Here is a 27,790-nt window from a genome sequence, read left to right on the forward strand (position 1 = left end):
CAAAATGATAACCCAGGCATTAACAACAACTCTAATAATACGAATAGGGGAAGAAGCAGGTACCTTAGTGGTTAAAAGTGTTGGCTTTCCAGTCAGCCTCTCCTGGCATTGAATCCCAGTTCCACCACTCAGTTGCTCTGTGACCTTGGGCAAGTCACTTTACCCCTCGGAGTCTAAATCTGCTCACAGGCAAAATTAAAATGATAACCCTAAATTCTGGGGGTGTTGTGAAGATTAGATGAAATGACATATGTAAAATGCTCGAGGTGCAGCACAGAGTGCTTGAGAAATGGTAGCAGTCTAGAAAGTTAAAAAGCCTAACATATTCTCTCTTTTATTCCTTACAGCAAACTTAAGAGTCTGAAGCTCTGAGAGGTGAAGTGACTTATTCAAGATCATACAGCGAGTAAGAAGCAGACCTCTCAATGCTCAGTTCTGCCATCTGAAAAATTGCTAAGATTTCAAGTCTAGGGCCCTTAGTACAGAGCCTCTTCCGACTGCCAAACTTTGCCAAATTCTTCATGGGGGGTACGGGGAGCAGGTGTGTGCGACCGTGGGGGCACAAAGCCCAGGCGTGGCCCCTTCCTCCAGCTCAGGTCTGCCTGGAGCTGCCCCAGGCCGACCCCAGGTGGGGTGAGCGCCCCCCCCAAGAGGCACCAGGCCCCTCCTTGCCGGGGCCCCCGCCCCTGACTCACAGAGCGCGCCCACCCTGGTCCTCAAAGGCCGGGGTCTTCCCGCCGCGTGAACCCCTTGTCCACCTCCCGGCCTCCAGCTGACGCCGCTTTCTCCTCCAAGGGCTCCCTAGTTACGGTCGCCACCCAAGCCCCGTCTCCATGGTAATCGCTGCTGCCGGCAGGCGACAGGCCGTAAAGCAAGAAGGCTGGACAGCTGTCACGTGACCAGAAAGCGGCGGGAGCGGGGAGCTGGTCGAGCTCGCCCCCTGCCGCCGCGCCTTGGGAAGTGAAATTGGCTTTCCTCTCACCTCTCCTCTGCCCCCCTCCCACTCTCCCCCATGTATTCCCTTGGTGCCATCCCCTGAGAAGCTGCAGCGGCCAATCCTAGCAACTCTGACTTTCTGAAGACTTGACAAAGTTATGTGAAGAAGTACGAACGGTTTGATAAAATTCTCTTTGTCAAAAGCAAACTAAATTTCCCGGTCTCACTGGTGCAGCACACAGCTGTCCTCCCCACCTCCTCGCCCGGGCACTAGATGTTGTACAGAAAATTTTAGCCAGCTGGGATTAAATGTTTCATAGGTTACGTTATCTTATCACATAACGTTTCTGCCAAACCAGTTTGTTAAATCTATTAGGATGATTCCACCTCGAAGTGTCTCTCCACTAGAACCTCACAAAAGACAGCCCACCTGCGTGGCCATCCTGAGGTTTCTGAAGGGGGGGGACTTGCAGGAAACCAGCCAAAGGCACTGATGCAGAAGACCCTCTGCTGCTATCATTTTAGGAGGATGTGAATGAGTCTCTCCATCCCCACCCCACCCTCATACCCCAATGCTGGTTGATGCATTTGCATACATCTCAAAAAAATAAAAGGGATTGCTGGATGGGGCAAGCTGTGTTTATTATAGTCTAGGGCTTATAAAAGACTGGAAAACACGTGGAATTAGAAAAAACAATTTAAACAGCAAACCCTGGTAAACACAGCACGTCTGTGGCTACAAGGGGGGAAATCCACGGGGATATTTGGCTAGAGTACATGGTATTTGGGGGCAGACACTCAACAGGAAGGCTTTCCAGTCGAGCATGAGCACCCATGGCTGGAAGCACACCCAGTACTGACTCCCGTCAGGGTGAGCTGATATCTGTATCTAAGCCAAGCAAATCTAGTCCTGAGGAACCCAAGCATGCCTCAGTAGAATGTGCCAGATGCCCTCTGAAACAGAAAGTGGTCTGAAAGAACTGTGGAAATAAAACACTGTGATACGGTGAAGAGAGAAAAAAAGTAAAACACGGAGGCACTAGGAATCACTGAAACTCACTTTGCCATGTTAAAGAGAGAAAATAAAAGAAAGGAAGGAAGGAGGAATCAGCATTTGCAAGAAGACAGCTCTGGGCTTCCCTGGTGGCGCAGTGGTTGCGAGTCCGCCTGCCGATGCAGGGGACGCGGGTTCGTGCCCCGGTCTGGGAAGATCCCACATGCCGCAGAGTGGCTGGGCCCGTGAGCCATGGCCGCTGAGCCTGCGCGTCCGGAGCCTGTGCTCCGCAACGGGAGAGGCCACAGCAGTAAGAAGCCCGCGTACTGCAAAAAAAAAAAAAAAAAAAAAAAAAAAAGAAGACAGCTCTGCACACACTGCTGGTTCCCATCAGCAATGTCAACACACCTTAGCAGCCTACAAAAGTGCTGATCCGAGGGCAGGCCCAGGAGATTCAATTATCCTGTATCCAGGGCAGCAATGCTGCAGTGCAAACGCAGGTGCAGCCTGAGCGTTTGGAACCCCCATTCACTAAAGGATGATGTCCCAGAGATGTTGTTGGTCAAATCTTGACTTCAGTACAATTGTTAGTTTATTCTGCCCAACTTTCATGAGGCTGATCTAACTCCCATCTGAGCTTTGGTTTGAGAAGTTCATAGGAAATTCAGCTGGGGTGATAACATGCTCATATCAACACTGTAAAACTGTTTATTTGGGGGAAAAAAAACAAAATTTCTGGAAGAATAAAGTCACATCAGCACCTACCAGAATAACTCCCGCCCACTTGCTCACAATCCAGAGGATTCCCATTTAGGGCCATGGCTAAATTTGCAAAAGATGCTAAACACAAATCTAGTTTTTAACAATGCGTTAATCCCAAGAGATCACACTGGGAGGCCACAGTGTTTCCATCACCTAGAAGTTCAGGCTCCCAGCCTCTTCCAGATCCTTGAGCTTCAGGAAGAGAAGAGAAGGAGGAAATGCCCACTAGACCCAAGTCTGGGGCAAGGGAATATGCGTTCCTGTTTCTGTTCCCCAGGGACAATCATCTTTGCAAAGGAATAATGTTGCAGCTGGAAGGAAAAAAAAGGAACAGTGTAAGTTTGGTGGCTCCATTCAGGAAGATCAGAAGTGAGCCGTCCTGAGCTTTTCACCTACATGCTTTCATTCTTTCAAAGCAAACGTCCAGTTAATAAAAGAACCAGGGCGACCAGGGCTCCCTCCACCTCCATACCTGGAATCTCATTCCCGCCACAAGGATTTATCGTGAGTTGCTACAGGCAGTCTGGAAATTCCCTTCATTTCCCAACAACCCCACCTCCTGCCCGCAGCTTTGTGTCTAGCAAACATTCAGTGCACGCTACAGTGTGAATGAACGGACACTGATACTTTACCCCAGCAGTCCTTTTCCCGCCCAGCGTGTTGGCACGAGTCTAAGCTGGTGTTTCTCCCCTCTGCGGATCACTGTCACATTCAGGGGCTTCTGAAAGGAAAATGAGCTCATTTTATGTTCAACCTCCTTAGTACTCAAAGAGATTCAGGCTAGAATGCTGAGATACTGTCCTTTTTTTTTTTTTTTTTTGGCCACGCAGCATGTGGGATCTTAGTTCCCCCACCAGGGATCAAACCCACACCTCCTGCAGTGGAGGCGTGGAGTCTTAACCACTAGACCTCCAGGGAAGTCCCACCCACCAGACTGGTAGTAAGGATGCTTATTTTAGGCATAATTCCTACAACTGGTGAGAATGTGGAGGACGTGGCACTCTGGGGGCAGGCAGTGGGGCTACCGATTTGGTACCATCTTCCTGGAAGAACACAACTGCTCCCAGCAACAACAAAGCATCGTTAAAAGGTGCATATAAGATAATATTCTGCAAAAGTACAAGATGATATATGAACAAAGCATTTATCCCAGGACTGTTTATAAATTTCAAAAACTGAAAACACCCAAAATATCCCTCAATAAGGTATTGTTCAAATACAGTATAGTGAATAGCAGTTTGTTTAGTAAAAACAAAACCAAACCAGCAAAGTATGAATCCATTAGAATATATGTCCTAAAAGGTCATATGTGTTGTAAATCAAGTATACTTCAATTTAAAAATAATAGTAATTTAAAAATAAATAATAAAAAAAATAATAAAAGCTCTAAAAATTCAATAAATAAATAAATAAATAGACATAGGACTTCCCTGGTGGCACAGTGGTTAAGAATCCTCCCGCCAATGCAGGGGACATGGGTTCGAGCCCTGGTCCGGGAACATCCCACATGCCGTGGAGCTACTGAGCCCGCGTGCTACAACTACGGAAGCCCTCACACCTAGAGCGCATGCTCTGCAACAAGAGAAGCCAACGCAATGAGAAGCCCGTGCACTGCAACAAAGAGTAGCTCCCATTCGCTGCAACTAGAGGAAGCCGGCGCGAAGCAACAAAGACCCAACGCAGCCAAAAATAATATTAATTAATTAATTAATCTAAATAAATAAATAGACATATGTGTTGCTTGGTGCATACAAAGTTTTCTGGAAGATAAACTGTTAACAGTGGTTACTTCCAGAAAGAAGCACTAGCAGTTTGGAGTAACAGAAGAAGACATTTACTTTTATATCTTTCTGTACCATTATTTCTTCTTTACTATGCGTATGTATTACCTTAACAAAAAAATTAAAGTAGGTACAATATATACCAAAGAAAATTACAAATTAAAACAAGATTCATCAAATTAAAAAACTTCTGTAAATCAAAGGACACTGTCAGGGCTTCCCTGGTGGCGCAGTGGTTGAGAGTCCACCTGCCGATGCAGGGGACACGGGTTCATGCCCCGGTCCGGGAAGATCCCACATGCCGCAGAGCGGCTGGGCCTGTGAGCCATGGCCTCTGAGCCTGAGAGTCCAGAGCCTGTGCTCCGCAACAGGAGAGGCCATGACAGTCAGAGGCCCACGTACTGCAAAAAAAAAAAAACAAAAAACAGAAAATAACAGGAGTTAGTGAGGATGTGGAGAAATCATAACCCTTGTACATTGCTGGTGGGAGTGTAAAATGGTGCAGCCACTATGGAAAACAGCATGACTAATCCTTAAAAAACTGAAAATAGGGCTTCCCTAGTGGCGCAGTGGTTAAGAATCCGCCTGCCAATGCAGGGGACACGGGTTCGAGCCCTGGTCTGGGAAGATCCCACACGCCACGGAGCAACTAAGCCCATGCGCCACAACTACTGAGCCTGCGCTCTAGAGCCTGTGAACCACAACTACTGAAGCCCACGCGCCTAGAGCCTGCGCTCCGCAACAGGAGAAGCCACCGCAATGAGAAGGCCGCACACTGCAATGAAGAGTAGCCCCCGCTCGCCGCAACTAGAGAAAGCCCGCGCACAGCAACAAAGACCCAGCACAGCCAAAATAAATAAATAAATAAATATTTTAAGAAATTGAAAATAGAATAACCATATCAACCTGCAATTAAACATATGGGTATATACCCAAAGAACTGAAAGCAGGGACTTGAACAAATATTTGTATACCCATTTCATAGTAGCATTATTCACCAAAATGGTGAATAGCATTATAGCCAAAAGGTAGAAGCAACCCAGTGGCCATCAATGGATTACAGGATAAACAAAATGTAGTATATACACACAGCAGAATATTATTCAGCCTTTTTTTAAATATAAATTTATTTATTTTTGGCTGCATTGGGTCTTCGTTGCTGCACGTGGGCTTTCTCCAGTTGTGGTGAGCGGGGGCTACTCCTTGTTGCGGTGCACAGGCTTCTCATTGGGTTGGCTTCTCTTGTTGCGGAGCAGGGGCTCTAGGCGTGCGAGCTTCAGTAGTTGTAGCACGCGGGCTCAGTAGCTCCACGGCATGTGGGATCTTCCCGGACCAGGGCTCGAACCCATGTCCCCTGCATTGGCAGGTGGATGCCCAACCACTGTGCCACCAGGGAAGTCCCTATTATTCAGCCTTAAAAAGGAAATTCTGACACATGTAACAACCTGGATGGACCATGAAGACGTTATGCTAAGTGAAACACGTGAGTCACAAAAGGACAAATATAGTATGATTCCACTTAGAGGGCTGTATATAGAGCAGTCACATTCATAGAGACAGAAAGTAGATTAGTGGTTGCCAGAACCCTGGGGAGATGGGAATGAGTAGTTAGTGCTTAATGGGTAGAGTTTCAGTTTGGGAAGATGAAAAAGTTCTAGAGACGGTGGTGGAGATGGCTGCCAAACAATGTGAATGTACTTAATGCCACTTAAAAATGGTAAGTTCTATGTTATGTATATTTTACCATAATTTTAAAAAATTAAGGCAGATCTATCAATGGGATCTCTGAATCGGAAAAAATAAAGCATGATGAAAAACAAAAAAAAGACGCCATTTTTCACCTCGATTGTCACAGAATAAAAGACTGACAATAACACAGTTGGGGAGGGGTCAAGAAATCAGCACTCACACACACTCCTGGAGAGAACATGACCTAACGCAAGCTTCTGGGAGGACACCTTGACGACACCTATCCAATCGGTAAATGCGCATTGCCTTTAACCTGGTAATTCCACTTCTAGAAATCTGACAGAAACCCTCACACAAGACAAGAATATTCACGACACCACTATTTGTGGTGGCCAAATACTGGCAACGGCTTAAATGTCCAGGCTGGGGGGCTGGTTAAACGAACGATGAGAAACCAAGCCAGGCAATGTGGTACATGTGTACCGATACATGTGTACCAACATGGAAATCCCTTCAAAGGGGGAAACATCCAGAACAGTACATAGAGCAGGTCTTCGTTGTGACTTCTTTTTCAAAAAGCAATTGCTGTAGACATACACACCCACACCCAGAAAATGTGTGAGAGCTTCACTGATGTGCTTCCAGTTCTGGAAATGATGGCCCAGGGAGAGCTAGAAATCCAGAGGGTTTCTACCTATGGCACATCCTAAATGTCTTTCTGATTTGCCCACTTGCACCTCCAGCCCATTCGTCAAAGACACCATCATCTCTTGACCTGGCTGCTAAAACTCTGTCAGCCCTCCAATCAGCTCTCTACCTGGCCTCTGGAGGAATCTTTTCAAGGCACGAAGCTGCTTACAGCTGTTATTCTCCAGCTTGGAAGAGTGCACGGCTCCCTACTGCTGCTCGGGAACAATGAAGAAGGGCCCAGCCTCCTCCCCTCCCCCTCATCCTTGCTCTGGGTTCCAATCAGCCTTTTCTGATTCTCTCACCTCAGGGCCCTGACCCTGCTGCTGGGCTCCTCTCCCTGCCGGGCTTGATCAACTTCAATGCACTTAGAGGCCACGTCCTCAGGAACACTCTCCTTCAACCCCAAACTACATGAGAACCCCACTATTGGCTCTCCTAGCCCCCTTGAACTGTCCCTTCATAGCACTCATTGGAGTGTACAATTATGTATCTGTGATTATGTGATTAATGCTCATCTCCCCCACCAAAATGTTCCCGCGGACCCTTGGTTGACCTGTTTTGTTCCCTGTTGTAGCGCCTGCACCTTGCCCAGGACTCAGAGCAGGGAAGGTACTACAAGGGAGGGAGAAATCCAGGACTTTTATTCTTACTTGAAATACGTTCGCATTGTGTGATTTCCTTTTCACAATAAAAACACATTGTTTTTATTACTGAAATGTAATTCATATACAATAAATTCACCATTTTAAAGTATATAATTTAGAGACTTGTCCAACCATTACCACTAACTAATTTCAGAGCATTTCCATCACCCAAAAAGAAACCCCATACCCATTAGCAATCACTCCCCACTCCCTCCTCCCCCAGCCCCTGGCAACCACCAATCTGCTTTCTGTCTCTGTTTTCTGTGTATTTGCCTATTCTGGACATTTCGGAATTCTAAAATAAGTGGCCCTTTCTGGGACTTCCCTGGTGGCACAGTGGTTAAGAATCCGCCTGCCAATGCAGGGGACACGGGTTCAATCCCTGGTCAGTGAAGATCCCACATGCTGCGGAGCAACTAAGTCCCTGTGCCACAACTACTGAGCCCGCATGCCACACTACTGAAGCCCACACGTGCTCTGCAACAAGAGAAGCCACCGCAATGAGAAGCCCGTGCACCGCAACGAAGAGTAGCCCCTGCTCGCCACAACTAGAGAAAGCCCACATGTAGCAATGAAGACCCAACGCAGCCAAAAATGAATAAATAAAATAAATAAATTTAAATAAATAAATAAATAAAATATGTGGCCCTTTGTTTGGCTCCTTTCACTTACCAGAAATCCTTTGAAGGTTCGTTAATGTTATAGCATATCGGTACACCAATCCTTTTTATGGCTGAATAAAATACACATTATTTTTATAATAAAGAAAAATTATTTTAATTTAAGGTTTTTTTCCTTGGAAAATATGCATTCCAGAAACTCACCTTTAGAAAATTATCTAAGGAAACAGAGCTTTGTCTACAAGAGTGTTAATTTACAGGTTCCCATAAAATTGGAAAGTACCTAAAAGTCTAACAATAGAATGCTGTGGGGTTTTAAAAAACTTTTAATTCACAGAGCAGAGACCATGGAAACCCAGACCCCTGATTCTCAAGCTGGGCTCTGGTTCCAGGAGCACCCCGGGCCCTGAGGGTGTGAGGTCCCCCCACCCCCTCTAGCTTATCCCAGCAGCTCAGCTTTTATCTGTTTGATATATTGGAATTCCCCAGGAAATTTCACTTGAAGAAAAGGTTCTGTTGTTAGAAAACATTCAATGACTACTTTTGTAAAGAAGGCCTTATATAGTATTATTAACTATGGTCACCACGCTGTGCATTCTGGTATACGGTAATACTCTATGCATATCTGACAGTGGCTAGAGAGTAAATCTTCACAGTCTTCATCACAAGAAAAAAATGTGTAACTATGTATGGTGACAGATGTTAACTAGCCTTACTATGGCAATCGTTTCCCAATATATGCAAATATTGAATTACTTTGCTGTACACCTGAAACTAATATCGTGTTATTTGTCAGTTATACCTCAGTTTTTTTAAAAAAAAGGATTTATAGGCCTATAAAGAGCCTAAGAATATATTTAACTGGAAAAGACAAATTAAAAACCAGTAGCTATTATGAGTAATCACCAAAAACTGGAAAACAACCTAAATGCCCCACACTGGGAAATGGATGAAGAGTCTGGGGCTCATTACACAGTGGAGCACCACTCAGCAGTGAAAAGGGATGAACTACAGATGCACGTGACAACATGGAAGAACGGCAGATGCATGACACTGGGTGAAAGTAGCCAGACTTAAAGGGCTTTATACTCTGCAGTTCCACTTATATGACATTCTGGAAAAGGTAAAGCTACAGGGATGGAGCACAGATCAGTGATTTACGGGGGATGGGGGTGCAGGGAGGGCTTAACTACAAAAGCATGAGGTCATTTCGGGCTGTAGAACTGCTCTGTATCTTCATGTGGTGACATTTACATAACTACATACAGTTGAAAAATTCACAGTACTGGACACTGAAAAGGGGGAATGTTGCTGTGGGTCAATTAGACCTTAATGAAAGCAACCAGTAGCTCTGTGTGCTGATGTATGAAGGACACACAGTTGGAAAGTGGCTGCCTTTGGAGGACAGGAAATGCACCTGGAGGAGAGGGAGGTTTTTCATTCCATGTTCTTTGGTTCTGTTTTTATCATGTGTATGTATTACTTCTACCAGGAAAAAAAAAAAAAAGACGTATTTACAAAGCAAACCACTAACAATGAGCCCAGACAACTACAAAGTTTAGAAGTGTGTGCAGGGGGCTTCCCTGGTGGTGCAGTGGTTGAGAGTCCGCCTGCCGATGCAGGGGACACGGGTTCGTGCCCCGGTCCAGGAGGATCCCACATGCCGCGGAGCGGCTGGGCCCGTAAGCCATGGCCACTGAGCCTGTGCGTCTGGAGCCTGTGCTCCGCAACGGGAAAGGCCACAACAGTGAGAGGCCCGTGTACTGCAAAAAAAAAAAAAAAAAAAAAAGTGTGTGCAGCAAGGTACCCAAGAGATGTGAGTAAACTATGACACACTAGCAAGCTGGGGGTGGGGTGGGGAGGAAGGAGTGAAAAACAGACTTTGGGTAAATATAACAGAATGAACCTACATCTGCATCATCTCTAGAAATCTCACTAAAATGACGATGGGACAGTAAAGAGGTAACAAAGGTACCATGCCACAAGGAGAAATTCTTTGAAATTCCTTCCTTCTAGAGCTAAAGCCTAATTCCCCCCCCTCTGAGCGTAGGCTGGACTTCGTCGCTTCTAACGAATAAAGTGGAAGTGAGAGTGTGAATCTTCAGAGACTGAGTCAGAGCAGGTGCTGCTGACTCCTCTCTGCTCTCACTTGGACCGCCCATTCTTGGGGAGGTCAGCCACCACGCTGCGGGGCACTCAAGCAGCACTGTGGAGAGGCCCTTGTGATGAGGAACTGAAGCCTCCTGCCAACAGCCATGTGAGTGAGGGATCTTGGAAACAGATTCTCTAACCTCAGTCAAGCCCTCAGATGCCTACGGCCTCCGCTTATATCTTTTTTTTTTTTTTTGCGGTACGCGGGCCTCTCACTGTTGTGGTCTCTCCCGTTGCGGAGCACAGGCTCCGACGCGCAGGCTCAGCAGCCATGGCTCACGGGCCTAGCCGCTCCGCGGCATGTGGGATCTTCCCAGATCGGGGCACGAGCCCGTGTCCCCTGCATCGGTAGGCGGACTCTCAACCACTGCACCACCAGGGAAGCCCTCCACTTATATCTTGACCACAACCTCATGAGAGACCCTGAGCCCAAACCACCCAGCTACACGGCTCCTGGACACTGCCTGAGCGCCCAAACTGTATGAGATAATAAATGCTTGATACTTCAAGCTGTTAAAGCTCTGGGGTGATTTCTCACTCACCAGTAGACAAACAATACACCCTTTATGGCCAGGGGTTTACTGGAAGCAGAGCAGGAACAAATGGATTTGTTCCGGGGAACCCAGAAAGGCTCCAAACAAACAGATCAAAGAAACAGAATAAAGAATCGCACACATAAGAATTACATAACAGAGGTGGCAATATAAATGAGTGGGTAAAGTACTAACTTTTTAGTAAATGGTGTTGGGACAACTACTGTCCATTTGGGGAAAAAAATTAAGTTTGGTGCCCTGCCTCACACCATTCAGAAAAACTAATTTCAGATGAGCTATAAACCCAGGAGAAATGAAAACATATGACCACACACAAACTTACACAGAATGTTCACAGAAGTATTACTCTATAATAATAGCGAAAAAGTGAAAACAACCTAAATATTCATCAACTGATGAATAGATAAATAAAATATGGTCTATCCATACAATGGGATATTATTCGGTCATAAAAAAGAATGAAGTCCTGGGATTCCCTGGTGGCGCAGTGATTAAGAATCCGCCTGCCCTTTTTTCCCATCTTGCAAGATGGTGGGTGAAAAGGCTGAGAAGCCAGATACTAAGGAGAAAAAACCTGAAGCCAAGAAGGCTGATGCTGGTGGCAAGGTTAAAAGGGTGAAGCAGGTTAAGAAGGGGAAGCCCCACTGCAGCCAAAACCCTGTCCTGGTCAGAGGCATTGGCAGATATTCCCGATCGGCTATGTATTCCAGAAAGGCCTTGTACAAGAGGAAGTATTCAGCAGCTAAATCCAAGGTTGAAAAGAAAAAGAAGGTGAAGGTTCTTGCTACTGTCACAAAACCAGTTGGTGGTGACAAGAATGGTGGTACCTGGGTGGTTAAACTTTGCAAAATGCCTAGGTATCATCCTACTGAAGATGTGCCTCGAAAGCTGTTGAGTCACGGCAAAAAACCCTTCAGTAAGCAATGTGAGAAAACTGCGCGCTAGCATCACTCCTGGGATCATTCTGATTATCCTCACTGGGCACCACAAAGGCAAGAGGGCCATTTTCCTCAAGCAGCTGAGCAGTGGCTTTGCTACTTGTGACTGGGCCTCTGTCCCTCAATCGAGTTCCTCTGCGGAGAACACACCAGAAATTTGTCATTGCCACTTCCACCAAAATTGTTATCAGTGGTGTGAAAATCCCAGAACATCTCACTGATGCTTACTTCAAGAAGAAGAAACTGCGTAAGCCCAGGCACCAGGAAGGTGAGATCTTCGACAGAGAGAGAAATATGAGATTACAGAGCAGCGGAAGGTTGATCAGAAAGCTGTGGACTCACAAATTCTGCGAAGAATCAAAGCTGTTCCTCAACTCCAGGGCTACCTCCGCTCTGTGTTCACTCTTACAAACGGAATTTAACCTCACAAAGTAGTGTTCTAAACTACTTACAAAGAACCTAATTAAATAATACGGTCCATTAAAAAAAAAAAAAAAAAAAGAATCCGCCTGCCAATGCAGGGGACACGGGATGGAGCCCTGGTCCAGGAAGATCGCACATGCCGCGGAGCAACTAAGCCTGTGTGCCCCAACTACTGAGCCTGCGTTCTAGAGCCCGCATGCCACAACTACTTTAGCCTTCACCCCTAGAGCCCATGGTCTGCAACAAGAGAAGCCACCGCAATAAGAAGCCCGCACACCGCAACGAAGAGTAGCCCTCGCTCGCCGCAACTAGAGAAAGCCTGCGCGCAGCAAGGAAGACACAACGCAGCCAAAAATAAATACATAAGTAAATAAATTTATTTTTAAAAAAAGGAATGAGTTCCTGACACGTGCTACAACATGGATGAACCCTGAAAACACTATGCTAAGTGAAAGTAGTCATAAAATATCACGTATTGTATGATTCCATTTATATGAAATGTCCAGAATAAGCAAGTCCATAGAGGCAGAAAGTAGTTTAGTGGTTGCCAGGGGCTGGTATATATGGGGGGAATAGGGAGTGACTGCTAATAGGTACAAGGCTTTTTGAGGTGATGAAAATGTTCTAAAATTGATTGTGGTGATGGTTGCACAACTCTATGAATAGACTAAAAACGACTGGATTATGCACTTTAAATGGATGACCTATAAGGTATGTGAATTGTACGTCAATTAAACTGTTATAAAAAACAATAATAGGGAATTCCCTGGCAGTCCAGTTGTTAGGACTCCGAGCTTCCACTGTAGGGGGCCCAGGTTTGATCCCTGGTCAGGGAACTAAGATCCTGCAAGCTGCACAGTGTGGCCAAAAAAATAATAATAAATAAATAATAATAATAATAAAACATACATTCCAGATGTATTAAAGAAAAGCCAAAGACAAAAGTACTAAAAGAATTTCTTTAAGAAGACACAAAATGCCAAAGCCATAAAGCAAAAAACTGATGAATTTGACAAAATCAAAATTCTAAACTTCCGCATAAGTACAGATTTGATGAAGGTGTCAGTCAGTGCAGAAATGAGGGCCTGACCTCTAGCAGGGCGCCAACACTGGCCAACTGTTTCTTGGCCTGATGCCTGCCTTCTGATGAGTTACACATGGATGAGCAGTGTGGCCAAGTGGGGGCTGAGTGGGTGCAAGACAAACCAAGAATTGTCAGTTGAACTGAAGATTTCATTTGGGAACCAAAAACTTTAGTAATTTCTCTGGACTTTGAGCCCCATATTTCTCCTGCAAAGTATGGATCTTTGCCAAAAAAATTTTGTTGGGGTTACGTTACTGAGAAACAAGATGAGATGGTTACGTGGAAGTGTTTTTTAATGGCATATTCTGCCACAAACTAGAAGGCTGCAGCCCATTTTGAATTTCAACTTTTATTATATCTTTAAGGAATGAAATTATCAAAAGGCACACAAATCAAGTTCTAAAATACTACTGTTTGAACAGTACTACACTATTATGCACTGTACTGTATTTCTTTATTTTAATTCTCAGGTATGGTTTTGGCAGCAAAGAGCCCTATAATATTAATAAATTTAACAAAATGGATATCTAAGTGAATTAAAAAAAAAACTTTCAAGTAATCAAAGTTACCATAAAGAAAGTTAAAAGAAAAGGAGCTAATCAGGAGAGACATATGCAATGTGTAAACAGGCAAAGATTTAATATAGAGAATATAGAAAGAGTTCCTACAAATCAATTTTTAAAAAGGACAAATAACCCAATAGAAAATAAGTGGGAAAAAAGACTAACAGACAATTCATAGAAATGGTACCTAATCTCACTGGTCATCAGGAAAATACAAATTAAAACAAGATGGCATTTTAGCAAAGTTATTAAAAGATCAATAATAGAGTACTGCTGATGATATGATACACAGTTGACCCTTGAACAACATGGGTTTCAACTGCTTAGGTTCGCTTACATGTGAATTTTTTTCAATAAATACAATACTGCACAATCCGTGGATACGGAGGGCCAACCACGGGACTTGAGCATCTACAGACTCTGGTATCTGCACTGGTCCTGAAACCAATCCCGTGGATACTGAGGGACGACTGGACTCACATACTGTTGACCAGGTTACAAATGCGTAAAACTTTTTCAAATTACCTATTAAAATCTTAAGTGTGCATCTGCTGAGAGCTTGTAATTCTACTTCCAGGTGTGCACAGTTGTGAACAAGTATGCACGACTATTCACACTGGCATAAAACTGGAAATGAACAAGACGTCCACTGATAAGGCAGCGGGTGGACAAACTTCTATCCTTTCATACCATGGAGTACTATGCAGCAGTGAAAAAGAGCGAGGTGTGTGCCCAGATGACGAGATCTCTAAGAAACCTTGTTAAATGAAAACGGGGGTAGGAAGCAGGAGAGGGATATTTTAGACAGGGTGGCTGGAAAGGCCTCACTGCGAAGGTGGCATTTGTACAAGAGGAGGGAGGGAAGGAAGGAAGGTGAGGGGGTAAGGGAAGAAGATAGCATCCTAGGCAGAGGGAACAGCAAACGCGAAGGCCCTGAGCGGGGACTGTGCCTGAGAAACAGCACTCTGAGGGCAGCTGTCTAAGGCCCCGGCCACGTTTCCTGGCCCCGGCAATTCCAGGGTTACTGGTCAGATGCCACGTAATACCTCCAACTCACCCCCTCACTGTGCTGGACCACACTGCCAATGTTCTGCAGCGACTGGAAGTTTTGGGTGTTCACAGAGCCAAACTCCACTATCTCGTCATCCACTTGCAGACCCTAAGGAGAGAAGGGAAAGCAGAAAATCAGGCTAGAGGTTCAATGTTCTTCTGGTGTTCTTTACCCTCCCATACGTTCCCAATTTAATAAGCGTGTTTCCTACAGGGGAGAACGGCAGGTGCGATGCAAAGAGGCTGGGATTTAGATACCTCAGGCAGGGAGGGGCGGTGGATAACTGGGCCACCTCCTCCGGGGGTTCCTCCAGGGGCAGATCTAATAAAAGGTAGCCAGGTCTGCCCAGTGTCTGAGAAAAGCTGGCAGTTGTATAGGCCTGGAGGAAAATGGGGAAAAGCTCTCTGGGGTTCTGACCCAGGTTTGGGGGCAAGTAGAGGCAGGCCCATCTGGCCTATTTTGTTCAGGGGTCAGAATTTAGATGCATTGGCCCTAAAAGCCCCCAGGCAAGCAGCCACGGGCACAACACTGACCCAGGACTAGAGTGATCCTGTCACTCTAAGAGCACAGATCACAATTCACCCATCCCTTCAACAAATACTCGTCGCAGGCGGACGACAGCTCTGTGCCAGATGCTGTGCACACAGTGGTGAATAAAACAGAGCTTGTGTGTAACCTGCAGTCTTGTGATCACTAAAGACGACTGGCAGGACCCAGGTCCACCTTCTAGAAGTTGTGCGTCCTGGCACGAGGTACTTCAGGTCTTTGAGGCTTTTCCTCATGGGTGAAATGGGGTAGATTAGTACCTACCCGAGAGAACGGCTGTGGGATTAAATATTACATGCAGGTCCACATACACCAAGGGGGGAAAGTGGTGGGGGATGGTGCGATGAATTGGGAGATTGGGATTGACATGTATCCACTAATAAGTATAAAATGGATAACTAAGAAGAACCTGCTGTATAAATAATAAATAAACAAAATAAAATTCAGAAAAAAGACTAGACTAAGGCTGAACAACAACAACAACAACAAAAAATGCAGGTACACATAAAAATTTGTGCATCATGTTCACGGTAGCATTATTCATAATGGCCAAAAAATGGAAACTGAGGAATGGATAAGCAAAGCGTGGTCTATCCAGACAGCACATTAAACTCAGCAGTAAAAAGGAATGAACATGAAGGAGGGATAAATTGGGACATTGGGGCTGACATAGACACACTATATATAAAATAGATAACTAATAAGAACCTTCTGTACAGCACAGGGAACTGTACTCAATACTCTGTGATGGCCTACGTGGGAAAAGAATCTTAAAAAAAAGGAAAAAAGAGTGGATATATGTACATGTGTATATGTATAATTGATTCACTTTGCTGTACACCTGAAACTAACACAACATTGTAAATCAACTATACTCCAATAAAAAAAATTTTTAATAAAAAATAAAATTTAAAAAAAAATTTAAAAAGGAATGAAGTTGAGATATGTGCTCCGACATGGCTGGACCTTGAGAACATGATACTAAGAGGAAGAAGCCAGTCACAGAGGACCACATATTATATGATTCCATTTACATATATATGACATGTCCAAAATAAGCAAATTCAGAGAGACAGAAAGCAGACCGGTGGTTGCCAGGGGCTGGGGGTCTGGGGGGGGTTGAGGCGTAATGGCGAATTGACACTGGGTTTTCTTTTTGGGATAATGAAAATATTCTAAAATTGATTGTTAATACACTAAAAGCTACTGAATCATATATATACCTTAAAAGGGTTAAAGTTATGGTACGTGAATTATATCCCAATAAAGCTGTTAAAACTTCTCTAAAGACACCAAGTAAGCTATAACTCACTTGGCAGGACATGTGGTGCAAAGCGAGGGCTCAGCAAGTGGCAGCTATTGTTGTCATTCTCGTGTCCATTACTCAACGCCCAGCTAAAATCGGCCCTGAGAAGAGAGCCTCTTTCCCTCTCTGGGGACATCTATCACCTTCACCCTGTGTCCCAGGGTCTCCCTGCAGCTAGTTGAGTGGGCAGCAGGGGCTGACTCCTGCTGGGCTGCAGCGGGCCTTCATCGGCGTCTGCTGCACTGGCGAGAGCGTGGGTCTGTCTGTCCACAGCCTCCCACCCCCAACCCCGCCCCAAGGCACCCTCAGGGTGTGGATTTAGGGGGCCAGGCCCTGGCTTACTGCGATGCTGGCAGGGGAGCCGGGGCTGATGCTGTTCACTATGGCGAAGGCCTGAGCAGGGCTGAGGTCCTGGCTCTGGCCCAGGCCATGGCTCATGGCCTCCCTGCGGGCCTCGGCCAGGTCCCGGGCCTGCTTCTCCTTGTCGCGAGCATGCAGCTGGTGCAGGGCCTCCTCCACCTGCTTCATCACCGCCTTGTGATCGTTCTGCAAGCCTGGAGGAGAGCACCGTGTCAGGGGCTGAGAAGACAGCTGAGGACACAAGACCCACACGTTCATTCACTGACTATTTAACGAGCACTTATTATATGCCAGACATTGTGCTAGAAGCTGAGGACCTATCTGTGAACACGACAGAGGGGCTGCCCTCATGAAGCTTACAGTCCTGCAAGGAAAGCAGCTGTGGGACAAGTGATTACAATGACACCTGATGACGTCGATGACTAGGATATCAGGGAAGGCTCCCCAAAGGCAGCACCGTTTCAGCTGAGACCTGAAAGGTGAGCAGAAGGAGGGAACTGACCAGGTGAATCCATGGCCACAAACTCAAACACTCACAAGGGGCAAACACAAGTAAAGCAGGCTGGGGCTAAGAAGGATTTCGCTTTTCTTGTAATGCCTCTAGAAGAAAAAATGATGCCAAGTCAACCAACACGTGACTGGTGATATTCAGTCTGGGAGAGGCAACAGGGAGAAAAGCTGGAAATTACGAGTTTGGGGATGAAACCTTCAGATTTTTTTTCAGTACTGACAGTTAACTCAGGATGTTGGGAAGGACTGTGTGGGCCAAGCAAGTCACCTCTGCAGGCCGGGCCACCGGAGTGGCTGGGATCTGGGTTAACTTTTCTTTTTTTTTAACCTCAAGACAACTTCCTCAGGCTTCCCTGGTGGCACAGTGGTTAAGAATCTGCCTGCCAATGCAGGGGACGTGGGTTCGAGCCCTGGTCCGGGAAGATCCCACATGCCGTGGAGCAACTAAGCCCATGCGCCTGCGCTCTAGAGCCGGCGAGCCCATCTACTGAAGCCCGCGTGCACCTCAACGAAGAGTAGCCCCCCGCTCTCCGCAACTAGAGAAAGCCCACACGCGCGGCAATGAAGACCCAACGCAGCCAAAAATAAATAAATAAAATAAATAAATTTATTTAAAAAAAAAAAAGACAACTTCCTCTACGGCTCTGGATTCGGCACCTCATTCAAACCAGTTCCCTAGGATTTCCCTGGTGGTCCAGTGGTTAAGACTTCACCTTCCAACGCAGGGGGTGCAGGTCTGATCCCTGCTCAGGGAGCTAAGATCCCACATGCCTCGTGGCCAAAAAACCAAAACATAAAACAGAAGCAATATTGTAACAAATTAAATAAAGACTTTAAAAAAATGGTCCACATCGGGCTTCCGTGGTGGCGCAGTGGTTGAGAGTCCGCCTGACGATGCAGGGGACACGGGTTCGTGCCCCGGTCCGGGAGGATCCCACATGCCACAGAGCGGCTGGGCCCGTGAGCCATGGCCGCTGAGCCTGCGCGTCCGGAGCCTGTGCTCCGCAGCGGGAGGGGCCACAACGGTGAGAGGCCCGCGTACCGCAAAAAAAAAAAAAAAAGGTCCACATCAAAAAAAAAAAAAAAGCCAGTTCCCTGTGAAGAGTTCCAGAGGCCTGAACAAACCAACGCTGCCTGCCAATCCGCGTCTAGCATCCACAGGCCACAGGCTTTCCAGGCACCGTGGACGGTGGGCGCGCGAGGCTGCCTGACCTTCCTCCTCTGCTCCTGGCACTGTGGAGGACAGGCGAGGCCCTCAGGCATGACGAGCCTCCAGCACCCCACCCACGGGTGCAGACACAAGAAGGAGCCCAGACCTGAGTAAATGAAGACATGAACCTGGGCAGGAAGACTGCAGATGGCGTCAGTGTATAAGACACGGTCACTCTGACTGGAAAAGGTCCCCCACGTGATAAGCTCCACGAGGACCCCAGAGCCTTCAGAGAGGCCTGGCACACAGGAAGTCTCAAGCTACTGCTGCTGGGTAAAGGAATGAATGACTTCATACACCATATACTGCAAATCTAATCAGAGTTCAAAAAAATTTTTCTCCTTGAACAAAATGTTTCCAAAGTACATTTCAAAAAACACACTTGCAATTACAACAAATGCAACATATTAAGGGAAGATGTTAGTAATGGGGAAAACTAGGTACAGAGTATACGGGACTTCTCTGTGTTATTTTCCCAATTTTTCTGTAAATCTAAAACTGTTCTAAAAAATAAAGTCTATTTTTTAGGGCTTCCCTGGTGGCACAGTGTTTAAGAATCCACCTGCCAATGCAGGGGACAGGGGTTTGAGCCCTGGTCCAGGAAGATCTCACATGCCATGGAGCAACTAAGCCTGTGTGCCACAACTACTGAGCCTGTGCTCTAGAGCCCATGAGCCACAACTACTGAGCCTGTGTTCTGGAGCCCGAGAGCCACAACTACTGAAGCCCGCACGCCTAGAGCCCAAGCTCTGCAACAAGAGAAGCCACGGCAATGGGAAGCCCACGCACCACAACGAAGAGTAGGCCCTGCTCACTGCAACTAGAGAAAGCCACACGCAGCAACAAAGACCCAACGCAGCCAAAAATAAATAATAAAAATTTTTTTAAAGTCTATTTTTTAAATAAAATAAACTTGTGAGAATAGTTTTTCAAAAGAAGACCAATAAGGAATCGCTCAAACAGACTCTTACGTATATTAAAGTCATTAAGATGGCATGATATTAGCACCCAAAAAGAGAGATCAATGGAACAGAGCAAAAAGCCCAGAAAGAGACATGAGCACATCTGAAGATTTAATATGCAATACTGTTAGTGTTGCAAATTAACGGAGAAAGAACAGACTAAATGGTGTTGTAACATCAGGCCAACCATTTGGAAAAAAATAAGTCAGTGCCCGCCCTCACACTGTGGGCTAGGGCTTCTCAAATTTCTCCCAGAATCCTCCTAACTGGGGAGCAAGTGGACTACTTCCCTGGGGAGTCCAAGGGTTTAGCCAAAAGCCCCAAATTTCCCTCCAGTCTGACTGTCTTAACACGGTTTTTCCCTACTCTGTATCTTCCTATTTGTTTTAATATTAAAATGGCATGCTTCTTTTCCCAACATCTTCAAGGAAAAGTGACACTCTAAGAAGTCCTATGATCACAGTGTGACTTTGAGGAAACTTTGGCATCTTCAACTGTGTCTCACCCCAGGGCTACCTGTACTCTCACTGAGAAACCTGGCCTTAGACCAAAGCACGCTGTATAGAGTCAAGATTCACAGGTAAAACAGAAGTCATTAAGGGAGAATGGTGGATGATAAATTCCCTTCTAATATGACTTTGTGGTAGAGACTGCTGGTTGCCTACCTGTGGCAGCGTGAAAAGTGGCCCCAAAGAGGTTCCCATCTAAATCCCCGGAACCTGTGAATTTGCTACTTTACATGGCAAAGGGGGCTTTGCAGGTGTGATTAAGGGCCCTGAGATGGGGAGACTGTCCTGGATTATCCAGGTGGTGGGCCCAGCGTAATCACAAATGTCTTTATAAGTGAAAGAGGGAGGCAGGAGAGGGAGAGAAAGAGATGTGAGGCCAAACCCAGAAGCTGGAGAGATGTGACTGCTGGCTTTGAAGATGGAAGGGGCTGCGGGTCAAGGAGTGTGGGCAGCTTCTAGAAGCTGGAAAAGACAAGGAAATGGATTCTCCCTAGAGCCTCCAGAAGGAACACAGCCCTGCTGACACCTTGATTTTAGTCCAGTGAGACCCATTTGGATGTCTCATTTCCAGAACTATAATAAATTCGTGACGCTTTAAACCACTCAGTCTGTGATGATTTGTTACAGCAGAAACAGAAGACTAATAAACTACCCAACCTCTATTCTCTCTGTTCCTTGACAATAAATACATACGTGTATACATACATACAATACATATACACACACATAAATAAGAGATTTTATTTAGGATAGCAACATGCCCATTGTGGGGTACATTTCTTGCAGGCAGAGGAGCCTATGAGAGGAAAGCAGAAATTGACTCAGGGGGTGGGAGTGGGACTTGCAGGACAGATCCTCTACAGGAGGGGAGCCAGCTGGCACAGGAGCTTGTGCCCTTCCTACCTTCTTCCTTCCCTTTCTTCCTGCCTGGAACGTGGACATGGTGACCCTGAAGATGGATGAATTTCCTAAGGATGGCAGAGCCTGAGCTTCTGATGACCAGCCCTGCGCTGCCTACCTCCAAATGTCTTTACTGAGGAACTGAGCTATTTTCTGTTTGAGTGACCATAGTTAGGTCACTATCATTAACAGCTAAACATATTTCCTAAGACGTAACTGATTTGATTGGGATCATAAGCAATATCTGACTCGGGTTTCTGTTGTTACTGCAATCAAAGTTTCTTCAATGAAGCAAAGTTCCTAAAAACAAAATGAAAAATGAAACCATAAAGACAGACCCCTAGAGTCTAACCCATTTGCTTAGTTCTCAGTCCCTCGATGGGGACAACGAGATGATCCCATCAAGGCAGAAGCAAAGGAAGCAGATAATATGGAACACTGGTGATTCCTCTGTGTGCCTTAAACATCCCCTGTTGCAAGGTGGGGGAACATCCCCAGAGAGGGTCACTCACAGACGATGTTGTGTCTTGCGGTTCGGACTTGGTACAGGTCCACGTCTGCCCGGGGGTAGCCCTCGCAGTCCACCAGTGGCTCATTCATCCCGATGCCTTTTTGCTGGAGGGAAGAAATGAAGTCAAAAAGATTTCACAGGTATGAAGTCCTCGGGCCTCTTTCCCCAGACTCTCTTCCTCTGCAGTCATAATACAGGTGACAGTAACGACAGAGGCCAAATATTGATCACTTGGCACAGACCAGGTCCTTTCCCACATTCTCTCACGACTGCTCTCTGTGGTGGGCACCATTTTTTAACTGACTTTTAATAACACCAGTAATGCATGAATCCACTCTCCTTTGAAGTTAGAGCAGTGCAGATAAAACTAAAGACTCCTTTGAGCATCATCCCCAAGGCCAGCCTCTTCCTCCACTCCTCCAAACCCTCCTTCCTGTGGGCAGCTGACACCTGGCTGGTGGCCTTGGAAGCTGGAGGGGAGTAAAAACCTCAAAGAGCACCCAGGTGAGGCAGGACTTTGGTTCTTCTGAAAATAAAAAGAGATGTAAAGGGGCCTTCAAACGGGCTTTTCATCCCTGGAAGGAACACTGAACTGGAACCCCAGCTGCCATCTGGGGAGAGGAACGGGGAGGCTAGGGGACAGCAGAGGGAGAGAGACTTTCTATTATGTATCCTTTTGTAGATTTTGAATCTTGACCACAGCAATGTATTCCCTATGGAAAACAATACATTTGTTTTAATGTTTGTTTGTTTGTTTCTTCGGCTGTGCTGCACAGCTTGTGGAATCTTAGTTCCCTGATCAGGGATTGAACCTGGGCCCTTGGCAGTGAAAGCGCGGAGTCCTAACCACTGGACCACCAGGGAATTCCCTTGTTTTAATGTTTTAAAGTCTTTTCCTACATAAGTCAGAGCATGGTGCACAAAAGCAATGAAACATGTTATATGACATACAGCAGGGATTTTCAGTCAGACTTTGATTTCAAGCTCAATTCTGCCACATACAATCTGGATGACCTTGGTTAAGAGGTTCACCTCTCTGGGCCTCAGCTTCTGCAATTATAAAATGGGAATAACGGCACTTACCTCCCTTCCCACCTGTTCTGAGAATTAACGAGCTGACCTAGGTAGGGTGCTTAGCACAGTGCCAGGCACATTCACAGAGTGGTGAACAGCGGCCCCCAAAAGATACGTCCAAGTCCTAAACCCCAGAACCTGTGAATGTGACCTTACTTGGAAAAAGGATCTTTGCAGATATAATTAAGTGAAGGATCAGCAAGAAGAGATCATCCTAGATTTAAGGTGGGCCCTAAATCCAATGATGGGTATCCTGATAAAATAAAGGAGGGGGAGATTTGGGACACAGAGACACAGAGAGAAGGCCATGTGAAGACAGAGGCAGGGACTAGAGTGATGCAGCTACAAGCCAAGGATGGTCAGCAGCCACCGGACTCTAGGAGAGGGGCATGGAACAGATTCTCCCTCAGAGCACCCAGAAAAAATCAAACCTGCCAACACCTTGATGTCACACTTCTGGACTCCACAACTGTGAGAAAATAAATTTCTGTTGTTTTAAGCCACCAAGCTGTGGTAATTCGTTATGATGGCCCTAGGAAATTAATATACATAGAAAGTAATAAGTGATGGCTGTAATTATCAGCACGGAGACCAGCTGCCTAGTGTACACACGTGCTAGTGGAAGGGATTCCATTCATGTCTGTCCTTTTCTCTCTGAAAGCCTCTGGGTTACACCTACTGTTTCCTGTTCGCGGGGAAGGGTGTCTCGTATACTCTCTTAGCGCAGGACTCTCTATAGATACAGTATAAATGTGCCAGGGGCTAAATATCTGTATCTGCCTCATGCCTGCCCACGATGACTAAGAGTTGACTGGCCTCTCCAAGTCAATACCACATCAGACACTGCTTTCCAAAGTTGGGACCCACACCACTGGCAACTTACACACAGGGCATTAAATAATCCATTCCCTTTCTAATTATTTTCAAGCCTTCAATAATCAGGGAGAAAGTCTCCATTTGGTGCTGGTCTTTATATCACCTCCAGATCACCTGTTATCTCTGAGCCTCTCCATTTTGTTTTTAACAGCTTTATCAAGATACAATTCACACACCATACAATCCACTCATTTAAAGTGTACAATTCAATGGTTTTTAGAATATTCAGAGTTATAAAACCATCACCACAATCAATTTTAGAACATTTCCATCACCCTCCAAAAAGAAACCCAAGACCCACTAGCAGTCACTCCCATTCCCACCTCCCCTCAGCCCCTGGCAACTACTAATCTACCTTCTGTCTATGGATTTACCTATTCTGGATATTTTATATAAACTGAATTATAAAATGTGTGGTTTTTGTGATGCACTTCTTTCACTTAGCATAATGTTTTCAAGATTCATGCACTTTTGTAGCCATGTGCCAGCACTTCATTCCTTTTTATTGGCTAATATCCCATTGTATGGATAGACCACATTTCAGTTATCCATTTATCAGGTGACAGAGAGTTGGATGGATCACCTTGATATACACTTTTATCTTATATTTAAGGAAAGAGAGTCTCATTTTTTCATATGCTGTGAAGTTATAAGATTTCCTTTAAAAATAAAACTCTCGGGCTTCCCTGGTGGCGCAGTGGTTGAGAGTCCGCCTGCCGATGCGGGGGAGGCGGGTTCGTGCCCCGGTCCGGGAGGATCCCACATGCCGCGGAGCGGCTGGGCCCGTGAGCCATGGCCGCTGGGCCTGCGCGTCCGGAGCCTGTGCTCCGTAACGGGAGAGGCCACAGCGGTGAGAGGCCCGCGTACCGAAAAATAAATAAATAAATAAATAAATAAATAAAACTATCTAAGTAAAAAAGTGAGGCAACTTGAAAAATATCAAGGGAGTAACAGTACAGGAGGTATACAGATAGAGCATATCCTGCCTGCAGTAGCAAAGTAACTAAGGTGTGAGAAATTGTTGGCACAACACTTGAAAGCACAGATTCTGGGTTCAACAGGCATAAGATCTGAATCCCACTTTGTGACTCTGAACAAGTGACTTCCCCTTTCTGAACCTCAGGGTAACAAACCAACTTCACAGAGTAGTTGAGAGGATTCCACGATATAACACATACATAAACCGGCCCCCTTCAGGCACATAGTCAGCACCCAGTAAAATGGTACTCTGACCTCCATATGATACTTCATCTTACTCCCATCACCTAAAATGCATTCCATCCGCCCTACATAGAATGTAATTCATTTACTCTTCCCCGGCAAATTGATTTGTGGTTTTACACTAGGTGGCTTAAGAAAAACTGTATCCGTTTTGGAGCCAGAGAGACCTAAGAACTAGTCCCACCACTGCCACTTCCAACCTACCTGACCCTAGGCAAGGATCTGACCCACTCTGGACCTCAGTTTCCTCCTTATACAATAAGGATAACGAGCCTTTCCTGTCACTCAAAGCTGGGTTCTTAGACCAGTGCCATCAGCATCGCTGGGAATTTGCTAGAAATGCAGTAGCTGCTCCCACACACCTGTCCGCCAACAGAATCTGAATTTTAACAAGCTCTCCAGGTGATTCGCACACACACTAAAGCTTAAGAAGCTCTGAGGTAAAGTGGTTAGTAAAGCACAGGACATCTGGTAACCGTTCCACAAGGACTGATGATAGAGGTGATTATCACCTGCCTCTGAAAACTTACTGGCCCTCTGACTTGAGGCAGGTTTAAGTAATGCCTCTGTTGCCCCATCCCTAAAATGGGGGAAATGACAGAACTCACCTCAAAGTGTTGTTGGAAGGATTAAACGAGTTAACCAATGTCAAGCGCTTAACAACTGCGCCCAGCACCCAACAAGAATTCCACAAATACCTGCTAGAACATCAATTCTAACTGTTCTTAGTTATTCACGTTATTTGCCTCACTGCCTGCTGCCCACAGAGGCCGCAATTGCGGCGCCTTGGGCCTCCCAGGGAGGGAGAGAGCCACAGCTGAGAGCTCAAGCGGAGGCCGCCCCAGTCTCTCAGTTCCCGCCCCGGGTCTGGGGGCCGGGTCGGGAAGGCCTCCGGGCGCCTCCAACGCCCGCCCGGGAGCCCCGTGCCCACACTCACGCTCTCCAGCAAGTCATAATTGGCTTTGATTTGAGCCTCGATCTCCTCCTTGCGCCGTATTAGTTCCTGTATGTCGCTGACAGTCACCCCGCTGGCCTCCGGGGAGCCTCCGCTCTGCCTCGTTTCCTTCTCCGACATCGTGAACCTCTGCCCGGGAGCCCGGACGGCCGGCTTCCCGACCGCGGACGCCCGAGGAGACTGCACCTACGGCTCCGCCCGCGGGCCAAAACACCGCGGCCTTTCGCGGAAGCCTGGAAAAACGAGGGGCGTGGTTTGTCGGCGGGGCGTGGTCACCGGAAGCCCCACACTGCGGGAACACGCGGTCCCGTGGTGGGAGGGGAGGTATAAAGACGGAAGGCTTCCCGGTCCCACCCAAGCGCTGGCCGCGACCAGGACATGATGAACTCTATCTAGTTAATTCATTTTCTTTCCTCATTCATTCAGCTATGTATTGAGCGCCTACTGCATGTATGTACCAGCGCACTGTGCATGGTGCTCCATTTCAGCTCTGCATCTACACAGCGCTTGAGAGTTTACAAAATAGTCAGATTCCTCCTGCTCTGTTTCCCAAACCCTACAAGCTTGGGTTCAAATCTGGGCTTTTGCCTCTTACTGCCAGTAGTGACCTAGGTAAACTACTTCACTCCTCTGAGCCTCAGTTTCCTCATCTGTGAGTTGGTTGGGTATTGATAGCAATCTGTGTCATAGTGCTGACATTTTGCCAACAAATATTTATTGAATGCCTCCTTTGTACCATACACTGTCCTAGGTACTGGAGGGGTGAAGTATTGAGCACTGGACTCAGTGCCTGTCTCATATTAAGTTCTCTATAAATTTTAGTAAAAATAGTATTGATGATGACAATAATAGTAATACTAATAATTTATCAAATACTTACAATGCATCACACTGTTCTAAGGGCCCTGTGTATGAATTCAACAACCTCATAAACGAGGACTATTATTACCCTCATTTGACAGCTGAGAAAACCATCTCGATAATCCACTTGCCCAACTAGCAAAATAAACAGCCCAAATTTGAACCCAGCTTAACCAAATGATGACACTTAACATTTTAACATGTCCCCCCTAATATTTTGCACTGAAAAGGATACCCCATCACCTATGTAGTAGTCAAACATGTTTGCCCTGAATCCAGTCCTGAAAAACAAGCAGACAAACCCAAATTGAGGGACATTCTTCAAAACAACTGTCCTGAACCCTTCAAAAAGGTCATTATTGTGAAATATCCACACAGAAGCTAGGCAGTCACCTAGATTAAGGACTAAAGACACAACAATTAAATGCAGTATGTGATCCTTGATTAGATCCTGGTTCCCTTAAAAAAGAAAAGAAACAAAAAAAAAACTATAAAGAACATCCTTGGGACAATTGGGGAAATTTGAATATAGTACCAATGTTAAATTCCCTGATTTTGATACTCGTATTGGGTTATTTAAGACAATGTCCTTAGAAAATGCACCCTGTAGTATTTAGAGGCAAGAGAAGCAACTTACTTTCAAATGGTTCAGAAAAAAATCTCTCTATATACGTAGATAGATTTGTAGACAAGAAAATGAAAAGGTAAATGTGACAAAGTATAAATCATTGGTGACTCTGGGTGAAACATATAGGAACATTCTTTGTACTATCACTGCAACTTTTATGTAACTTTGAAATTATTTCAAAATAAAAAGTTGCTAAAATAACCTTTACACAGAAAAAAGTAGAACTGATTACATTAGGCCTCCTACATTTTGTGCAATTATCTCCCTTTTTTTTTTTTTCAGCTGCACCATGGCTTGCGGGATCTCAGCTCCCCAGCCAGGGACTGAAGCCCAGCCACTGCAGTGAAAGCACCAAGTCCTAAACACTGGACCGCCAGAACACCAGGGAACTCCTGCCTCAATTATCTCTTTCATTTTTTTTTTTTTTTTTTTTTTTTTTTTGCGGTACGCGGGCCTCTCACTGTTGTGGCCTCTCCCGTTG

General features: G+C 45.9%; 2 protein-coding genes and 1 pseudogene across 3 annotated transcripts in view; 1 reads left to right on the forward strand and 2 right to left on the reverse strand.

The window, feature by feature from the left end:
* Window positions 1-802, reverse strand: part of CFAP251 (cilia and flagella associated protein 251) — a gene marked incomplete at its 3' end in the record, with an annotated part of 63,403 nt that extends 62,601 nt beyond the window's left edge. Inside the window, exon 1 of the mRNA XM_079717714.1 lies at window positions 696-802. The remainder of the gene's footprint in view (window positions 1-695) is intronic.
* Window positions 803-2,622: 1,820 nt separating this feature from the next.
* On the reverse strand, window positions 2,623-25,974 carry PSMD9 (proteasome 26S subunit, non-ATPase 9). Its single transcript, XM_079717582.1, has 6 exons — window positions 25,803-25,974; window positions 21,696-21,798; window positions 17,075-17,286; window positions 14,887-14,988; window positions 3,325-3,413; window positions 2,623-3,003 (listed from the first exon to the last, which is right to left on the reverse strand). The coding sequence occupies exons 1-6, from the start codon at window positions 25,938-25,940 to the stop codon at window positions 2,976-2,978; spliced, it is 672 nt and encodes a 223-aa protein (XP_079573708.1). The 5' UTR covers window positions 25,941-25,974; the 3' UTR covers window positions 2,623-2,975.
* On the forward strand, window positions 11,350-12,257 carry LOC307061709 (large ribosomal subunit protein eL6-like; annotated as a pseudogene). The gene has a single exon. The product of its transcript is annotated as a large ribosomal subunit protein eL6-like (transcript).
* Window positions 25,975-27,790: the final 1,816 nt, after the last annotated feature.

This window comes from Hyperoodon ampullatus (assembly GCF_949752795.1).
Source record: "Hyperoodon ampullatus genome assembly, chromosome: 13".
Classification (NCBI taxonomy): domain Eukaryota; kingdom Metazoa; phylum Chordata; class Mammalia; order Artiodactyla; family Ziphiidae; genus Hyperoodon; species Hyperoodon ampullatus.